We start from the raw sequence: 15,401 nt of genomic DNA, 5'->3' as shown, positions 1-15,401 counted from the left end.
TCAGCACACAGCCCGACGCGGGGCTCAAACCCACAGACCGCAAAATCATGACCTGAGCCGAAGTCGGACCCTCAACCGACTGAGCCACCAGGTGCCCCAGGAATGTATAATTAAGAAGGCTTCTCCCCACCTGCCAAGATTCCTCCCCGCCAAAGAAGACTGTATCATCCGCACCTAGGCGATCTCTGCTAAAATTAGCCATGCCTAGATAGACCAGGGTCCCCCATTCTCCCCTCTCCCACCACATCCCATTTCTGTTTCTTCTAGAGTAACACTGCCCAATGGAACATATAACATTTCCGTCGCAATGAAAATGGTTTATACCCACATGGTCTAGTCTGGTAGCACTAGCCCCTTGTGGCTGGTGACTGAACACTTGAAACGTAGCTGCTGTGACCGAGGAACCAAATTTTTAGTTTTATTTCATTTTAATTAACTTAAATAGCACCTTATGGCCACCATATTGGAGAGTGCAGTTCTACTACGTATCTCTAAAGGAGATAACAACGATCCAGGTCTGGAAGGGGAAGAGGTTAAAGCTTCCTCCTTAATTTTCAGTTTGTTTGGGATGGGGGGTTGTGTTTTTGTTATTTTTGTCTTGGCTCGATGTCAGTGTATCATCTGATAGCCCTATCCTTTCAAGCGCTTATCAGCATGTTAACCACTAGGCACTGGTCCTCAATTGCTTATTATCCTGAAACTTTCAGAAGCTCTGCCAAAATGGAATAACCACAACAACCCAGCATAAAACAGTTATTCTCCACAACTACTTCCCTGTTTGATTGAAATCAACGGTCAGATATGGCCTGAGGAACAGAAGTTCTCACTCTTAGAACAACACCCTGTCTCTTATAGGAAGTAGCACATTAAGTACCTAGGTTTCGTGAGCATGAGCCTGGAGGGGTATCTCCTCCTCTGCAATGGGGTGGGGGCTGAATGAGAGGAGAAGGGAGTTTTGATGGGTTCAGAAGAGGAAAGGGGGGGCCGAGGTAAGAGGTCCACAACAGGTAGAGGAGGCCTACGCCCCAGGAAGGAGAGCCCAGGCCATGGAGAGGGATCAGAAAGGGGTGCAGGGCATGCCACGACAATGATGGTCTCACCCTTCACCCGGTCTCTCTGCTTTTGGTTCATCCGTGGTAAAGCCTGGAGGAGGGCCTGACCCCACATGTCACCCCCTGGAAACCTCCCATGACTGTTGGCTTCAGCTGTCCCCTCCCTGGGGTGGTTAGTGGCCTTTTTCCCTCCAAACCACGAGCCCCAGGGAGATGGCAGGAATGCCTGACCCTCCCTTCCCCCTTCCAACCCCAGTCTCTCCCCTGCCCTCCCCTAGACGGGGCCAGCCTGCCGGACCCAAAATAGCAACGGCAAATAAAGAAATGTCTAGTTTGGGGCTCCTCTCCCTCTCTACTGGTGCTCATTTTTTCCAACTTTGGTTTAAGTTAAGAAACACCAATGTTTTCTTGGTCTCTGCTTGCTGCCAACATTTTTGTAGAGCTTGCTCAGGAGCTACTGGCGGGGCTCATAAACTCAGTGGGGAAGACTTCGAGAAACAATTCTATATCTTTTTTTTTCCTTCCTTTCTTTTTTTTTTTTTTTTTTGCTTGGAATCAGGGAAAAATTTTCAGTTTGTGTTTCCCCAAAGACGCAGGGCCGAGAGGTCAGAGCCTGAAGCTCATCCTGTTTAAGTACATCCCCACCTGCACTCTAGCCAGACAACCTTTCCTGGTTAGCCCCGCTCCAATGCGGCAGCTCCCTCACTTCCTTTCCCTTCTGCCCTGCTAGGTGAGAAGTTGGCTTAGGAGGGATGTAAAGCAGGATGCTAGGAGGTTAGGACAGCACAGGGAACATGCCCCAGGTGGCACGTATGCAGGTGAGAGGGGGCAGCCCACCACCTGACACCTGCCCACTCTCTCTCTCTCTAGGCAAAGCTGGCCTCCCCAGTGACCCCAAGTCCAGGTATCTGCTCATCTCTGCCTTTATGTCGGTCTCCAGTCGTGCTGGTGGAGCCTCCTCTCCCCAGGGAGCAAGGGAGCTCCACGGGGGAGAAAGGGGAGAAGAGCGGAGAGAAACGGACATTCATGGATCACCTCGTTCCAGAAAGACCCATGGCCTGCGTCACCTAACTGAATCCTGAAAACCTGTGACGTGGGCAGCCTCCTGCTCATTTTACGGGTCAGAAGACCGCCAGCAGGTCAGGGAGGTTAGGCAACACAGGATTCCAGCCAACCCCGTAACCTGTCCACACACACTGTGCCGTTGAAGCCTGTCCTCTCTACCGACCCCAGGGGGTGACAGGAATGACTGGCCAATACGTGAATGGGTTGACCAACAGCCACTGAGAGGTTTGAGGCTAAGGCTAACCAACAATGAGTGGCTGGAAGAGGCAAGGCAGGTGCCGGTCCTAGTGTGGATAGAAGGAGGGGTGGGGGAGAGAAGGCTGAGAGCAAGGGGCTGGGGCAGATGGGCCAGGCTGGGAAGAAGGCCAGATGGCTTATAATTCCAACAGAACCATCTGGAGTGAGCAGTGAGTGGCAAGGGGCAGGCCTGCCTTCCAGGGCTACTCTTCCTCCGGCAGGACAGCCTCAGTGACAGCCCTTCTAACAGGGACTCTCCCCTCAGACCCAGGCAGTCATGGCACAGGAAGGGATTTCCCTGAATTGTGTCCTGGCCACCAGGCCACAGTATATCCCAACCAAAGCAGCCTCGGCTCTCTGTTCCCACATTAACCTAGAGAGGAGGATGGGGTCCTCAGGCACCTGCTCACATCCCTGTCACTCAGCCCAAGGCTGGCCAGTCAAGAAGATGGACAGGGTGCAAGGATGGGGGTTGGAGGAGGAGGAAGGGGAGGAGAGGTGCAGGCAGGACAACATGAAGGGTACTGGATTACTCGCCCCCAGCTCCCTGAGGGGCCAGAGCCTTAGGCACACTCGATGCCCAAACACCAGCCTTCCCACAGGGAAGAACTTGAATCTGAGCATGATCCCAGCTGGAGTCAATGCACTCGGGCAGAGCATTGAGGTCTCTACCAAGGCTCTTACAGGTTGGGGTGGGGGCTGAGAGCTGAACCCAGCCAGATCTGGGGAGATCGAGAACAGCCTTGGGAGTCAGCCCCTCCCAGACAGCCAGGGGGCAGAGGGGCACAGACCCTGTCTCATTCATTCCTAGCACCTCCGATTCCAGCTCTCACCTGCCAACTTTCTAGACCAGGTGTGTGGGGTCTAGGGACTTGGTAGGGGAGAGACAACAGAAAATGGTTTTACACAACCATTTACACAAAGCCCTCGGCCCCTTCTGAGACTCAAGCCTAAAGACTCAGTTAGATGGAGAACAGGAGGGGACATGGAACAGGAAGGGGACAACCTGGGAGAAAATACGGTCACGACTTGAGAAAAAAGAACCCACTTTCAGAAATATCGTCTGCAGCTTCCCACAATTCTTGCCACAGTAGTTGGGACCCCGCCGGGAGAAGAGGATCTCGTGGGCGGGCACCCGCTGGTACGCCACTCGCTTGTCTCCCTGCAGCATCCAGATGATGATGTCGGGCAGGCTGTTCTGGGGCTGGAGAGAGGACGGCAGTCAGGGTGGGGAAGACCCACGCCCCACAGTCCACCCTGAGACACCCAAGCCTCTCCTCCCAGCTTCCAGCTCTCCCACCACCCACCCTCAAGAGTGGCCCACCCCTTGACCTCCCAGGGCCAGCTGGGCACCTCTGTCTTCAGCAGCTATGAGCCCCCAGGGACAGGGCATGAGGCTGCGTCCGCTCACATCAGGAGCCTGCCAAAAATTCACTGAGCTGAGTCCACATTTTCCGGGAAGAGACACTCCTGCCTGGAGCCGAGAGCTTATGTTCTTAGATCTCCCTCCCCTGGGTAGATAGATGCTTCTTGGCGGGGGCAGAGATTGGAGGATTTGATTTGACTCGAGAAATGACATCATACTTAAGATGCTACCCTTCTTCCTCACCCCCGAGAATAGCAGCAAATCCATAGATGTGCCCCTTCCCCGAGGACACTCCCACCCTCCTCTCTCTAATAGCAGGGACTTGTGGGGTCTGGTCCTTTTCTGGGCTTAGTGACATTGGGCTCTGAAAATGGTGACTAGCCCGGAACAAAACTGCAAGGCCCTGAGCCCCTCGGAGCCACTAACTATGAGTGAGAACCACTGGGCACAGCCCATCTGCTTCCAAGGTTGGTGAGCAAAGTGTGCTCAGTGAGGTGGTGCTGGGCCTTTAACCAGGGCCACGGCTGACAGCTGATGCTCCTAGAGCCTCGCTGGGCATTTCCCAGCTGCACTGCCTCCCTGCAGCAGAGATAGGCAGCCCCACTTGCCAGGTGAGAAATTCAAGCTCAAAGAGGGTAGGAGCCAACCAGGTTCCTTTGACTCCAAATAATGGTTCCTAACCACTCTCCCAGCGTGGTGCCAACAGAGCGGCAGCTGCAGTGCTCCTGCGAACTTGCTAGAAATGCAAATTCTCAGGCTCCACCCCAGACATGCAGGATCAGACAGGGTTTACAACCTGTTTTAACAAGCCCTTCAGAGGATTCTGATGCACACTCAAACCTGAGAAAGACTCTCTCTGGGTTCCCTTGCAGTCAATAGTACACACTTGACCTTAACCCTTCCCAGCCATATCACAATCTGTGCTGAGAGTTCCAGGGTCAATCTGGGCCAAGATTATGGAAGGCAGCCTTTGTCCAGCCCAAGAGATTGGTCTGTGGCCACTGCATGGGGACAGCCTGTGGCTGGGCAATACAGTGTTTGCCCAGGTAGCTGGCCACATGCCCAACGCCTTGCTCAGGGACGAGTCCAAGGCTCACTCTCAGGGACCAACTCTTTGGGCTGCCTTCTGCGCAGCCTCCTACCTCCTGGACCCCCTCTCCCCTTCCACAACTCGCCTCTCCAGAAGCCCCTCTCAGGCCCCGCCCTTTCTTACATTCCTTCTGGGGAGGTCCCTCCTCATCACCCCCACCCCCTCCATAGGGGGACCACACACCTCTGGTCGGAATGGGCAACAGCTAGTCTACCCGTAACATCTGAGCAGAACTTTGTCCTCATTCTGGACAAATCTGTAGAATGCTTGCTTGGCCTAGGAACTGGGTGGGTACATCTGACCTGGGGTGGGGAAGGGGGTGTTATGCAGGTGGGGACAAACTGCAGCCACCACTCTCTGATTCAATATAACAAGGTTCAGAGTTACTATAAATGCAGCCTCCTCAGGCCTGGGGTTCAGAGGCATTTGGGAGAGCAGGAAATGCAGGGCCACTTGCAGGTTCAAGGCCAGGTGCAGAAAGGTACTAGTTGGCAGGAAGGAGTCAGGTCCCCGGGGAAGCAGGCCCCAGCACTGAACCTGGAGCCAGGCGTCCTGGGTTCCGGTCCCAGCTCTGTCTCTGGCACACTTTGTTGACATTTATTGAGCACACTGGGGGCACCGTGCGAACACTACCGCACAACAGGCTCTGAGCTAGGCCCCGTAACACCCAGGATCCAATTGCAACCTCTCTCCTCCTGCTGGGGACATTGAGGATCAGAAAAATTGAGTCACCGGACCAAGCCCACCCAGAAATGGAGCCAGAGCTGGATCACAGCCCAGACAAGTGCCCACATCCCTCCCGGTTCTGATGCTCTCAGGGAGGAAGAAAGACGCCTTCCAGGGATTGACTACCTCATCTGCCAGGGCCCGGACACGCAGCAGCCAGTCTTCCGCCTGCTCCAGGGCAGCAGGGAGCTCGCTGCGGCCAAGTTTCAGTGCCAGGGCCGCCTCAGTGATCTGGCCTAGGTGACGGGTACGCAGCCTGTACAGGTACTGGTCCAGGTGGGTGGCAGAGGGTATCTCTTGGACGTCGCCTAGGGGTTGGCTGTGAGGGAGAGACAGATGAGATGAACCCGGCAGTCGTCCAGGCCCAGGTACACATGCTGTACACACACATGCACACGGACACACCCCCCCCGCCAAAATAGGCCCCACACCCTCCGCCTGCCTGTTGGGTACTCCGTGTGCCCCAAGTGCCTTCTCCAGCCTGACCCACATGCACAGTCATCTCCATGTGACCGGCTCCATCGTCACCTCCTCCAGGAAGCCTTCCCTAACTACACTGGTCTGTGTGCCTCCTGTTCTGAAGTCCCTCCGCCCGTTATTCCAGAGCTGCCTGTTTGGAACTTAGGAGTTCTTTTGTATGTATGTGAGTTCTGTTGCATGTGTGTCTCCTCTGCCCAACTGACTGCAAGCCCTCAGAGGGCCCAGCAGGTCCCTCGGTGCCCTGCACCTTCCTAGAGCAGAGGCCGGAGTGCTAAGTTGCCCTTGGCTGAAATGAATCCATTCTGTTGTATGCACACTTTCTTCAGGAAGGAAATTTATGGACCCCTGACAAGCCACTGCAGACACTGTGGGGAGGCCGGCAGCCAGCAATACAGATGTGTCGACCTGGGGCAGCCCCATGACACCCCTCCCAGAAGCCTTTGGAGAGGAGGTGCGGGGTACATACAGCCCCAGAAATACAACCCTAGGCCCCAAGTGGGGGTTGGGTTTAAACTCAATCCTATTTGGAGGCAAAGAACTCTGACCCTCCCCATCCCTCTGGGCTCCCTGGAAGTCTTTCTTCACGTGGCCCTTCCCGACCATACTAAGCCTCTGGGGTCAGTCCATACACACACAAGGGTCATTCAGGGAGCGTGGGGTGGGGGCCTCTGTGCTCTCCCTCAGCAGGCAGGAGCCCTCTGGATTACCCCTGCTTGGGGGTCTGGGGGCTGCTCCACCCCTGCCCCACCCCCACTGAGCCCTTGACTCCCAAGCAGGACATCAGTCAAACCCGTTCCACCAGTCCTGCCCCCAGCACTTGCAGCCCCCCCCCCCCCCCACCTCACACTCCCCTCCCCGCAGCGTCTCGACTCCGGCTCCCGGCTGATTTATTTTTCTGCCAATTTCCCCGAGCTATGCAGAACCAATTACCGCCGGAGCGCAGCGGCACTGCGGCCGCCAGATACACCACTCTGGCAGGCCCTCGGCGCACTACATTTTTCCTGTTATTTTTTTTAATTGAATTTTTAGGGTGGGGGGAGCGGTACGCAAACTCCATCTCGGGGAAACTTAAGCCCCGGGGCCTGTCTCAGGTCACGTACTGCACACCCTGTAGTAATATAATATTTACTGCCCCGAGGGTGCCGCGGATGGGGCTGCCCCAGGCCAGGAGAGGGGCGGCCTCCATCCCCAGCCCACTCGATTGGGGTGGAGGGGCATGCCGGGTGGGTAAAGGGGGGCCTGGGCCAGAGTCCTGGCTGGGGCCTGCCTGGGAAGGAGGCCTGAGTGGGCCTGAGGGTGGGGGCAGGCAGATCTGGAGTTGGATATGGAGAGCTGAGCCAACGAGGCTGATTTACGCTCCCAGCCTAGGTCGGGAGCTGGGAGGGACTGCCATACAGACCACCAGAGGGAGATTTTCATGGAGGCCACCAGTCCAGCCAAGACTCCCTCAGAAACAGCCAGGACCCGTGACTGCCACCAGCAAGATATCCTGGACCTTTACCACCCCAGGAAAGCCCAAGGCAAGAGGTACCAAAGGACAGGGAGACTGGAAAATGAAGGTCAGATGATATTGTGCCCCCAACCTCAAACAGGGGCTGTTGCCCTGCCAAACCTGGCTGACTCGGAAATGGTGGGCAGGCCCGGGGCAGGGCTCAGTGCAGGCTGAGAACAGAGCTGGACCGCTCAAAGTCACCGCCGTCCCCTGCAGTGGATGGGTGTCTTTGTCAAGAATAGCATCTGGAAGGGACAGTGTCCAGCCTGAAAGATGAGCTGGTCCAGGGGTCATTCACTTCATTCCTCATGAGCTGGTCCTGACGGGGGGCGGGGGGGGGGGGTGCTGGGTTTGGAGATCCCGGCTTGCCCACAGGGAACACCCAGAACAGAGAGGCTAACAGGCTAGGTCGACTGAGCAGCCTCAGAGGCAGAAGTACTTCCTGGAGGAAACTAGTCAGGCCAAGAAGAGCCAGATGGCATTCTGGCCGGAGGAACAGCATGTGCACAAGTCGAAGGCTCAGGGGCAGGAGGGAGCACATGTGGGGTGGTGAGAGGCTCCAAAGGGCCAGAAGGTAGGACTTCTGAGGTCCATGAGGCAGAGAGGGAGTGGGGACAGAGAGGCCCCTCCACCAGGATGAGAGCTGGGACTTTTCCTGAAGGCAGTTGGGAGCCACTGAGGGCTGAAGCCAAGGTGGCACGACAGTTTTAGGAAGACTCCCGAGAGTGAACTGGATGTGCCGACAGAACATCCAGGTAGAGATATGTAGCAAGCAGATGGGTCCGTAGGTCTGAGGACGAGAGGAGAAGGCTGGGATAGAAGAACAGAGGGGGCACCACTGGCAGGGGCAGACGGGCTACCAGGGAAAAGGGCGGATGGGAAACGAAGGACACTGATTTCGGAGGCAGGATGGGGCTGGCTGAAGGAACGGTGAGCAGCCAGGGGTCGGCTCTGGTGCACTGGCTTGGGGCCCCAACGCTTGTCAGCATGGAGTCAGAGGTGAAGGCAGGCCTCTTGCTGCTGTCCCAGGGCTATCGGTGGCCTCGAGCGGTGCCTGAAGGAATTGGTCCTGATGCTTAGTATTCCTCCCTGGAGAGCCATTTGTGCATTCCAAGAAGATGGGAACCGCCCCCCCAACTCCTGGCCTGGGATCAGTGTCCCTATGGGGCCCCCAGGCACCTTCTATCCCCAGGAGAGGGACTCAAAAGGGACCAGGCTTAGGCAGAAGTATGAGAACAGAGTCCTGAGAGGGCCAGTGAGGGCAGCCCAGGACTTGGGTCCCACCTGTCTCCGATGTTTCAGGCACCTGAGACCCGCCAAGGTCCACACGACCCATGATTCAGGAGCAGTGCTGCGGGTAGAGCCCAGAGCCCTGGCCCACCCTCCACACCCGGGCTCCCAGGCTCCGAGCCCCTCCCTGTGCTGACTGCGCCCCATGTGCCCCTCCAGCCTCACTCTGTCCTCCAAACTCCAGACCACAGCTGTCATCAGGTACCCAACACAGCCAGTCCTAAGCTCCTCGTCTTCCCCTAAAGCTGCTCTTCTCCCACTGATCCCCTCTAAGAATAGCCCTATGTCTACTCAGCTGCTCTGGCCAGAGCTGGGGAATCATTCTAGACCTTCCTTGAGCCCCCATATCTAATCAGGCCCAGCCACTTACTAGAGGTATGAATCCTAGCACAAAAAGTGTTCATGACGAGGCTGTTGTCATTATGATGCCTCCTCAGGAGTCCACACTGCCCTGTGTCTCTCTCTGTCCCCATCCCTCCCCATGTCCCTGGCTTGGGTAACATCTTCGTCCAATGTCCGCTAGCCACCCCACCAACCCCCTGGCTCACACTATAGCCAGGGCGAGCATCTGAACCCCGAGGACCCCCGTGGCCCCACCCAAAGCCTCTCAGAGCCGAGCTCACTTTGGTGGACCCCTGGGTCTGTCCCATTTGGGTTTCAGCTTCCCCTGCCAATCCAGGGAGGAAGCAGGCATTTCAGGCTTCCGCACCCTTACCTGGACAGTCCCCTCTCCAAAGGCTGGCTCCCACTCCTCCTTCAGAACTCACATTGGGGGCATCCCCTACTCCAGGAAGCTTCCCTGAATTCAACTTGAGCTTGATGTACCTGCTCTGAGCTCCTACGGCACACGCCTCTAACTCCCCAACGTACGTCTTTTGCTCACTTTTGCATCTGTCACCTCAGGAGGGCTGAAGCTGCAGGCTTCAGAAAGATTCAGGGAATGGGTGAATGATCTGCCTGAAATTCCACCACTGCGGGGCAGGGGAGTTTCTCTGGGGTAATGTTTTGTTTGATAAAGATGCGCTTCCCAACTGGGGCACAAAGGACGAGAAGGCCCTGTGTCAGGCGGCCACGGTTACCCATCTGAGTGCGAAGGCACTTCTCGGACATTCAGCAGAAGGGGAATGGTAAGATTGAGAGGGGCACAGAATATGGGTTTCATACATTTATGCTTAACCCCGCAGACAGTAGAAAAGCAACTGTTTATCATTAAGTCCATTTAACAGCTGAGAAAATGGAGGTCCAGAGAAATGAAGCTGCCCAAAGCCACAATGCCGGTTAAAGGGACAAGAAGCTAGGTCTTCTGACATTTTTTCTTAATAGTAATTATAGCTACCATTTATCAAATACTTCCTAAAAGACCAAGCCTTTTGCTTACATGCCATCATAAGCAGTTATTCTTAATATGTGGTTGAAGATGAGGAAAGGGAGGCTCAGAGCAGGTGGGTGGTGAGCCCCAAATCACCCAGCAGTGGAGGGGAGGCCGAGATGCTTCCCCTTCTGCTGGGCCTCTAAGCACCCGCACTTTCCATCACCCCCAGAGCCCTCTTTTCCTGAAGCTGACGATCAGCCGTGTCAATAGAAGGTTAAATAGAAACCGGGGTCCCCGACATGGCCTTGGGGAGGAGGGGCACTGTCACCCCCACCAGCCAGCTCCTCCTGGAGATTCCATCAGGGAAATAGGAGGTCGGGGATCAGAGACACAATGCTCCCCATTCAGGTGAGCCGGGCCGCCCCAGGCCCACAGCTGCCGCTGCTGCAGGGAGATTTATGACCTGCTCTAAATGTCACCTTTTCAACTCCCCGCGCTGGCTCCACCACCTTTGGACTCAGCACGGGCTGGACTGCTGGCCAAGCGTGGCTGGGGAGACGTGCCGCCACTCACTGCCACACACGAACACTCCTAGGGAAAGGGCCTGGCTGAGCCAGGAGGGGCGGGGGGGGGGGGGGGGGGGGGGCGCGTGGGTGCCAGGCACCCCCTACCTGCAGTCGGAGATGAGCTCATCCATCAGCTGAGCCAACAGGGAGTCCACGTCCTCGGGGCTGCACTGAGCCTTCAGGGCCAAGTGGATTTGCTCCAGGCCAGCTTCCTGCGGAACAGGCAGGCGAGGGTTGGGAGCGGCACTGCAGGGCGGCAGGTACGCACCAGACCCCCAACCCCCAGGCCCCGTCACCGAAATCTGAGTCCGTCACCCTGAACCAAACGAGAGAACAGGTAGAGCAGAGAAGGCGGAGCCCAGACCCAACAAACCAGAGTCTGTCTCACCTCGAGAACCTTCCGGGGCTCCCCACACCAAACAGATCCAAATTCCCAAGCCTGGGACCCCAGCCGCTGGCCTGGTCACGGGACTTGAGGCCGTGCACAGGCTCCCACAGAACTCCGCTGCATTTGGCTCCTCACCGGGCCCCCTCAAGCTGGTCTGATAACTCACAGCCGAGGGACCTGCTGAGTCCACACCAGTCCCCACCTGGAAGGGCCCATCCCTTCCCAATCTGCCCGCCCTTTCTTCAGGAACACTCAGACAACCTCCAATAGCAGGGAGTTCCCTCTCCAAACTCACGGCCCAGTCCCTCCCAGGTCACATCCGCCTCCTCCTGGGGTTCCTCTGCAGCCATCTCCACGGGCCTCAGCCCTGACTTGTGAGACAGAGACCTCTCACAGAATACCTGTCAGATCAAGGGCTCACCCCTGAGTCCTCTCAGGTCCCCTCCCCACCTGTCAGCCTTCCCGAGCACATGCCATTCTGAGGACAGGCCTTGGGAAGGACACCCAGTCCAGGCCCTCAGGGAGCGTCTTGCGAGAGAACAGCTGACCCCCAAGGAGTCTGGACCTGTAGAACATGGACACCAAGCCCTGAAGAACTTGGGCGCTGGCTGGTCTCCTCCTTCCCCAAGAGCTGCCAGTCTCAGGAAGACTGGCCACCATGCCTTCACATAGGCCTGTATCCCCTCCCTGCCCCTTCAAGACCCCAATTGCCCCCCACACCGCTCCCCCATCCGCCTCACTGTGCTCACCTCCACACCCACAGACATGCCCAAGCCTCTGCAACCCCCTCCCTCCACCCCGCTGCCCCCAGCTTGCTCCAGCAGCGTGGCCGCACCTGCTTTCCCGGGGTTCCCATGGGCCACCCTCCTTGTGGATGAGCCTCCATGCACGCACAGAAACAGCCTGGGGCCACCACCAGGATCACCAGCTGCACGCCCTTGACCTCTACACCTGTGTCCACTTTGATGTCCTCCACTCTCTGGCCAAATGCCAGGCCCTCAGCTCTCAGCATCCACAGGGAAACCCCCAGAGGGCCCCCTGGTCACATCCAAAGCAGGACTCACTGCCTGACCTCATACACACTGCTTCTCCCTGCCTTTCCAAGTCCCCAGCCACCAAGTCCTTCTAGCCCAAGTCCTGCAGCTTTGCTCCTGAGGTCCCTCCTGCCTGGCGCCTCGTCATTGTTCCCGGACTACCTCAATGGCATCCTAACAGGGCTCCTGCCTCCCATCTCCTCGCGGCCTCTGCAATGCCCCCCCAATGCTTCTTGGCCCTTTCCCTCCTCTGAGCCCCCATCCATTCCCGTGGTTCTCCTAGAGTGTCACCTGCACTTCAGTTTGGAACCTCTGTATGAGAGGTGTGGGGTGAACCTGTGCTTGCCTTCACTCAACTGACTCCCGAAGGCATTCCTGTTCAAGTCTACCTTGTGGCTGCAAGCCTCCAGCACAAACCCCTGCATGTGGTCAGAGTCAAAGGCAGTTGGTGAATGAATGAATGAATGAATGGGTGCAAGGCTCCATCCTGTTGCTTCAGCGTGGCTCCACTCAGCTCCTTCTCTGCATCATCTCCTACCTCAGTCTGGGATCCTCAGATCATTCTCACTCCTTCTCCCTGATCCACAGGCCCCCACAGGGACAGGGGGCGTGCACAAGGGTGTGTGCAGGTGTGAGGCAATTTCTACTCACCAGCCGGTCAGCGATCCTGAGCAGCTGGTTCTGAGCCTCGACTCGGTGGCTGATGTCCTCCCAGTAAGATGACAGCACCACCACAGGCTTCACGTTGCCCCAGGGCAAGTAGTAGTAGTGGCACCCTGGAAGGATGCAAAGGGCCTGGTACTGAGCCAGGAGCACAGGGGTGGGTAGGAAAGGGACCCAGGGTGGGACACATTCAGGCACCTGCTCCTTCCCCCTGAGAACTCCCTTGGACATACACATGTGGTTCATATTCCCCAAGGTTCAGACAAGGGGTCTGAGCTCCCTTCGTGTGCGGAACAAACAGCAGCTGCTCTCATTAGGGCTCTTTAGCTCATCCAAACAAAGGGGTTGTTAGAAGGACCCTGGGAAACCCACGCTCTCCAAAATCTCAACACCAAGCCAGCATGAAATTGACTACTGCCATAGGTCAGCATCAACGCTGACCACAGCCAGTTTTAGGAGCCCCATCTGTGGCCCTGGCAACAGGGACCCACCTGGAGGTGAGCGGGGAGTGGGGGGTAGCACAGGGGGACAGAGCTGGGAGTCACCCCAAATAGGTTTGCATGGGCCAGGGCCTTTGCGTGGGCCTCCGGCAGCTTTCCGTGAGAAACAGTATTGAGGGTTCAGCCCCTGCTCTGTGGTCTGGGTCCCAGCCGGGCGCACAGCCTCTGGCCTCACCGTCAAAGACCGCCCGGCTGTACTGGGTGGTGGAGGCCAGCGGCAGGCAGGTCGTGTCGAACTTGTTACCGTAGTTCCCGATGCTGACCTCAAACTGGATGGCATCATCAACATCCTGGAGCATGGAGGCTGAGTAGAAGGCAGCAAACAGGGAATACTTGCGCCTCCGGAGGTACTTCTGGGAACAGAAAGGGCAGCCGAAGGGTCATGAGGAGCAGGAAGGAAGACACTGGGGTGGGGAGGGATCACGTGTCTGGCAGGCCCTGGCCGTGACTGGCGCCCAATAAATCCTGGCTGGACAGATGGGCGGTGAATGGTCCAGCTAAGCAACAGTGCCCAGATTTGGTTACTAACTGAGGAAACTCATTCCAGGCCTGTGTATTTGGCCCCGTTCCTCTAATAAGGTCTGATCCTCCAAGGTCATGCTGCTCCTCAATCCAAACCGGCAGCAGTGGCCTCGCCACCACGGGGATGCCTGGTCGCCTGCATCTGCCACTCGAAAGGGGCCAAAGGGTCTAAACCACCATGCCTCTGCCCAGAGCTCCCAGCCCATGCCACTCAGAGTCTCCACCACACCATCCAGCCCTGCATTATACACAAGCTGCCATGTGTTTGGGACAAATGTCCCCTCTGGGCATCAGGCACAGGACTGAGGACATGGCAGGCACTCAATCACACATCCCAAGATGACTTTGCAATCCCCTTCACGGAAGGCAGAAAGAAGATGGTTACACAACTGGGTTTTTGAATCGTGTAAATAGAGGGGCGCCTGGGTGGCTCAGTCAGTTGAGCATCTGACTCTTGATTTTGGCTCAGGTCATGATCTCAGGGCTCATGAGACTGAGCCCCGCGTCAGGCTCCACACTGACAGAGCTTGGGATTCTCTTTCTCCTTCTCTCTCTGCCCTCCCCTGTTTGCACTCTCTCTCTCTCTCTCTCTCTCTCTCTCTCTCTCCCCTTCAAAATGAATTTAAAAATTTAAAAACTAAGTACATAGTAATAATAGCTAACGCTTATTGACTGCTCACTGCATGCAGGTTTGAATTAATTTAATTCTCCCAACAATCTTATGAGGTTAAGTATAATCACTACCCCAACTTCACTGATATGGAAACTGATACAGAAGGATTCAAACCAGCGCTTTCTGACTACAGAGTCTGAAAGCTTAAAACACCACACAGACCCCATACAGCTGCCTCCTGGACACAAGGCTCAGCTATACCGCTTGCTGCTCTGGTACATATAAGCCTCAGTTTCCTCATCTGTAAAATGGAGATACTAACAGCAGCCACTTCACAGGTGCTGGGAGGACTCAGTACCATCAAATGTCACTAGCATAGCGTTTGACATACGGTGAGTGATTAATAAGCGTTAGCTATCTTTACATTATTGTTATAAAACACACTTCTCATTTTGCATCGAGCTCTAGACTTTTAAAATATTTTCATTTATTTTCTTTGAGCCTCTGAATATCCCTCAGGAAGGTAGGATAGCTGTGGGGTTACTCCCATTTCACTGCTTAGGTACTGAGGCCCAGAGGGGTGAAGGAACAGACTGTGGGTACAGCTGAGCCCTCCTCCACCATGACAATAGAAGCCAGCCCCATTTGGTCGCCACCTCCTTCGCTTCTTCCAGAGCCACACCCCTCACCTCCACCCGAAGGATGTCATCCGCAGGGAGGTCCTCCACCTTCTGCTCGCTGTGCTCCACCAGCTTGGTCTCCAGGGAGAGCAGAACCCGACCTCGGTAGGCCACACCTTCCCCCTAAGAGGGGAGGTTGGGTCACCAGAAGCAGAGAAGGGGGCGGTGGAGGCGAGGAGAGGAAGGAAAGGGGCCTGATCTGGTCCGGGCTCATCTCCCAGACAACCAAGAAGGCCCTGGGCTACCCCCATCACTCTGCAGATAAGGAAACGGTGGCCCAGAGAGTTCAGGGGACATGATAAGCCGCCCAGATGGTCAGTACCAG

General features: G+C 56.3%; 1 protein-coding gene across 25 annotated transcripts in view; it reads right to left on the bottom strand.

Moving 5' to 3' along the window:
• Positions 1 to 15,401, bottom strand: part of DYSF (dysferlin) — a 225,478-nt gene that overhangs the window by 110,040 nt on the left and 100,037 nt on the right. For all 25 annotated transcript variants that reach the window (XR_007150698.1, XM_047851369.1, XM_047851376.1 and 22 more), the window contains 6 exons: positions 15,086 to 15,199; positions 13,437 to 13,614; positions 12,750 to 12,874; positions 10,782 to 10,888; positions 5,663 to 5,855; positions 3,403 to 3,558 (listed from right to left, as the gene is read on the bottom strand). Coding sequence is in view for 24 of the 25 variants with exons in the window: in XM_047851369.1 (XP_047707325.1) it covers positions 3,403 to 3,558; positions 5,663 to 5,855; positions 10,782 to 10,888; positions 12,750 to 12,874; positions 13,437 to 13,614; positions 15,086 to 15,199 (873 nt within the window). In the remaining variant the exon portion in view is untranslated. The remainder of the gene's footprint in view (positions 1 to 3,402; positions 3,559 to 5,662; positions 5,856 to 10,781; positions 10,889 to 12,749; positions 12,875 to 13,436; positions 13,615 to 15,085; positions 15,200 to 15,401) is intronic.

This window comes from Prionailurus viverrinus, chromosome A3, assembly GCF_022837055.1.
Source record: "Prionailurus viverrinus isolate Anna chromosome A3, UM_Priviv_1.0, whole genome shotgun sequence".
NCBI classification, from domain to species: Eukaryota; Metazoa; Chordata; class Mammalia; order Carnivora; family Felidae; genus Prionailurus; species Prionailurus viverrinus.
The sequence above is the reverse complement of the archived record's forward strand: the minus strand, read 5'-3'. Positions and strand labels throughout refer to the sequence as shown.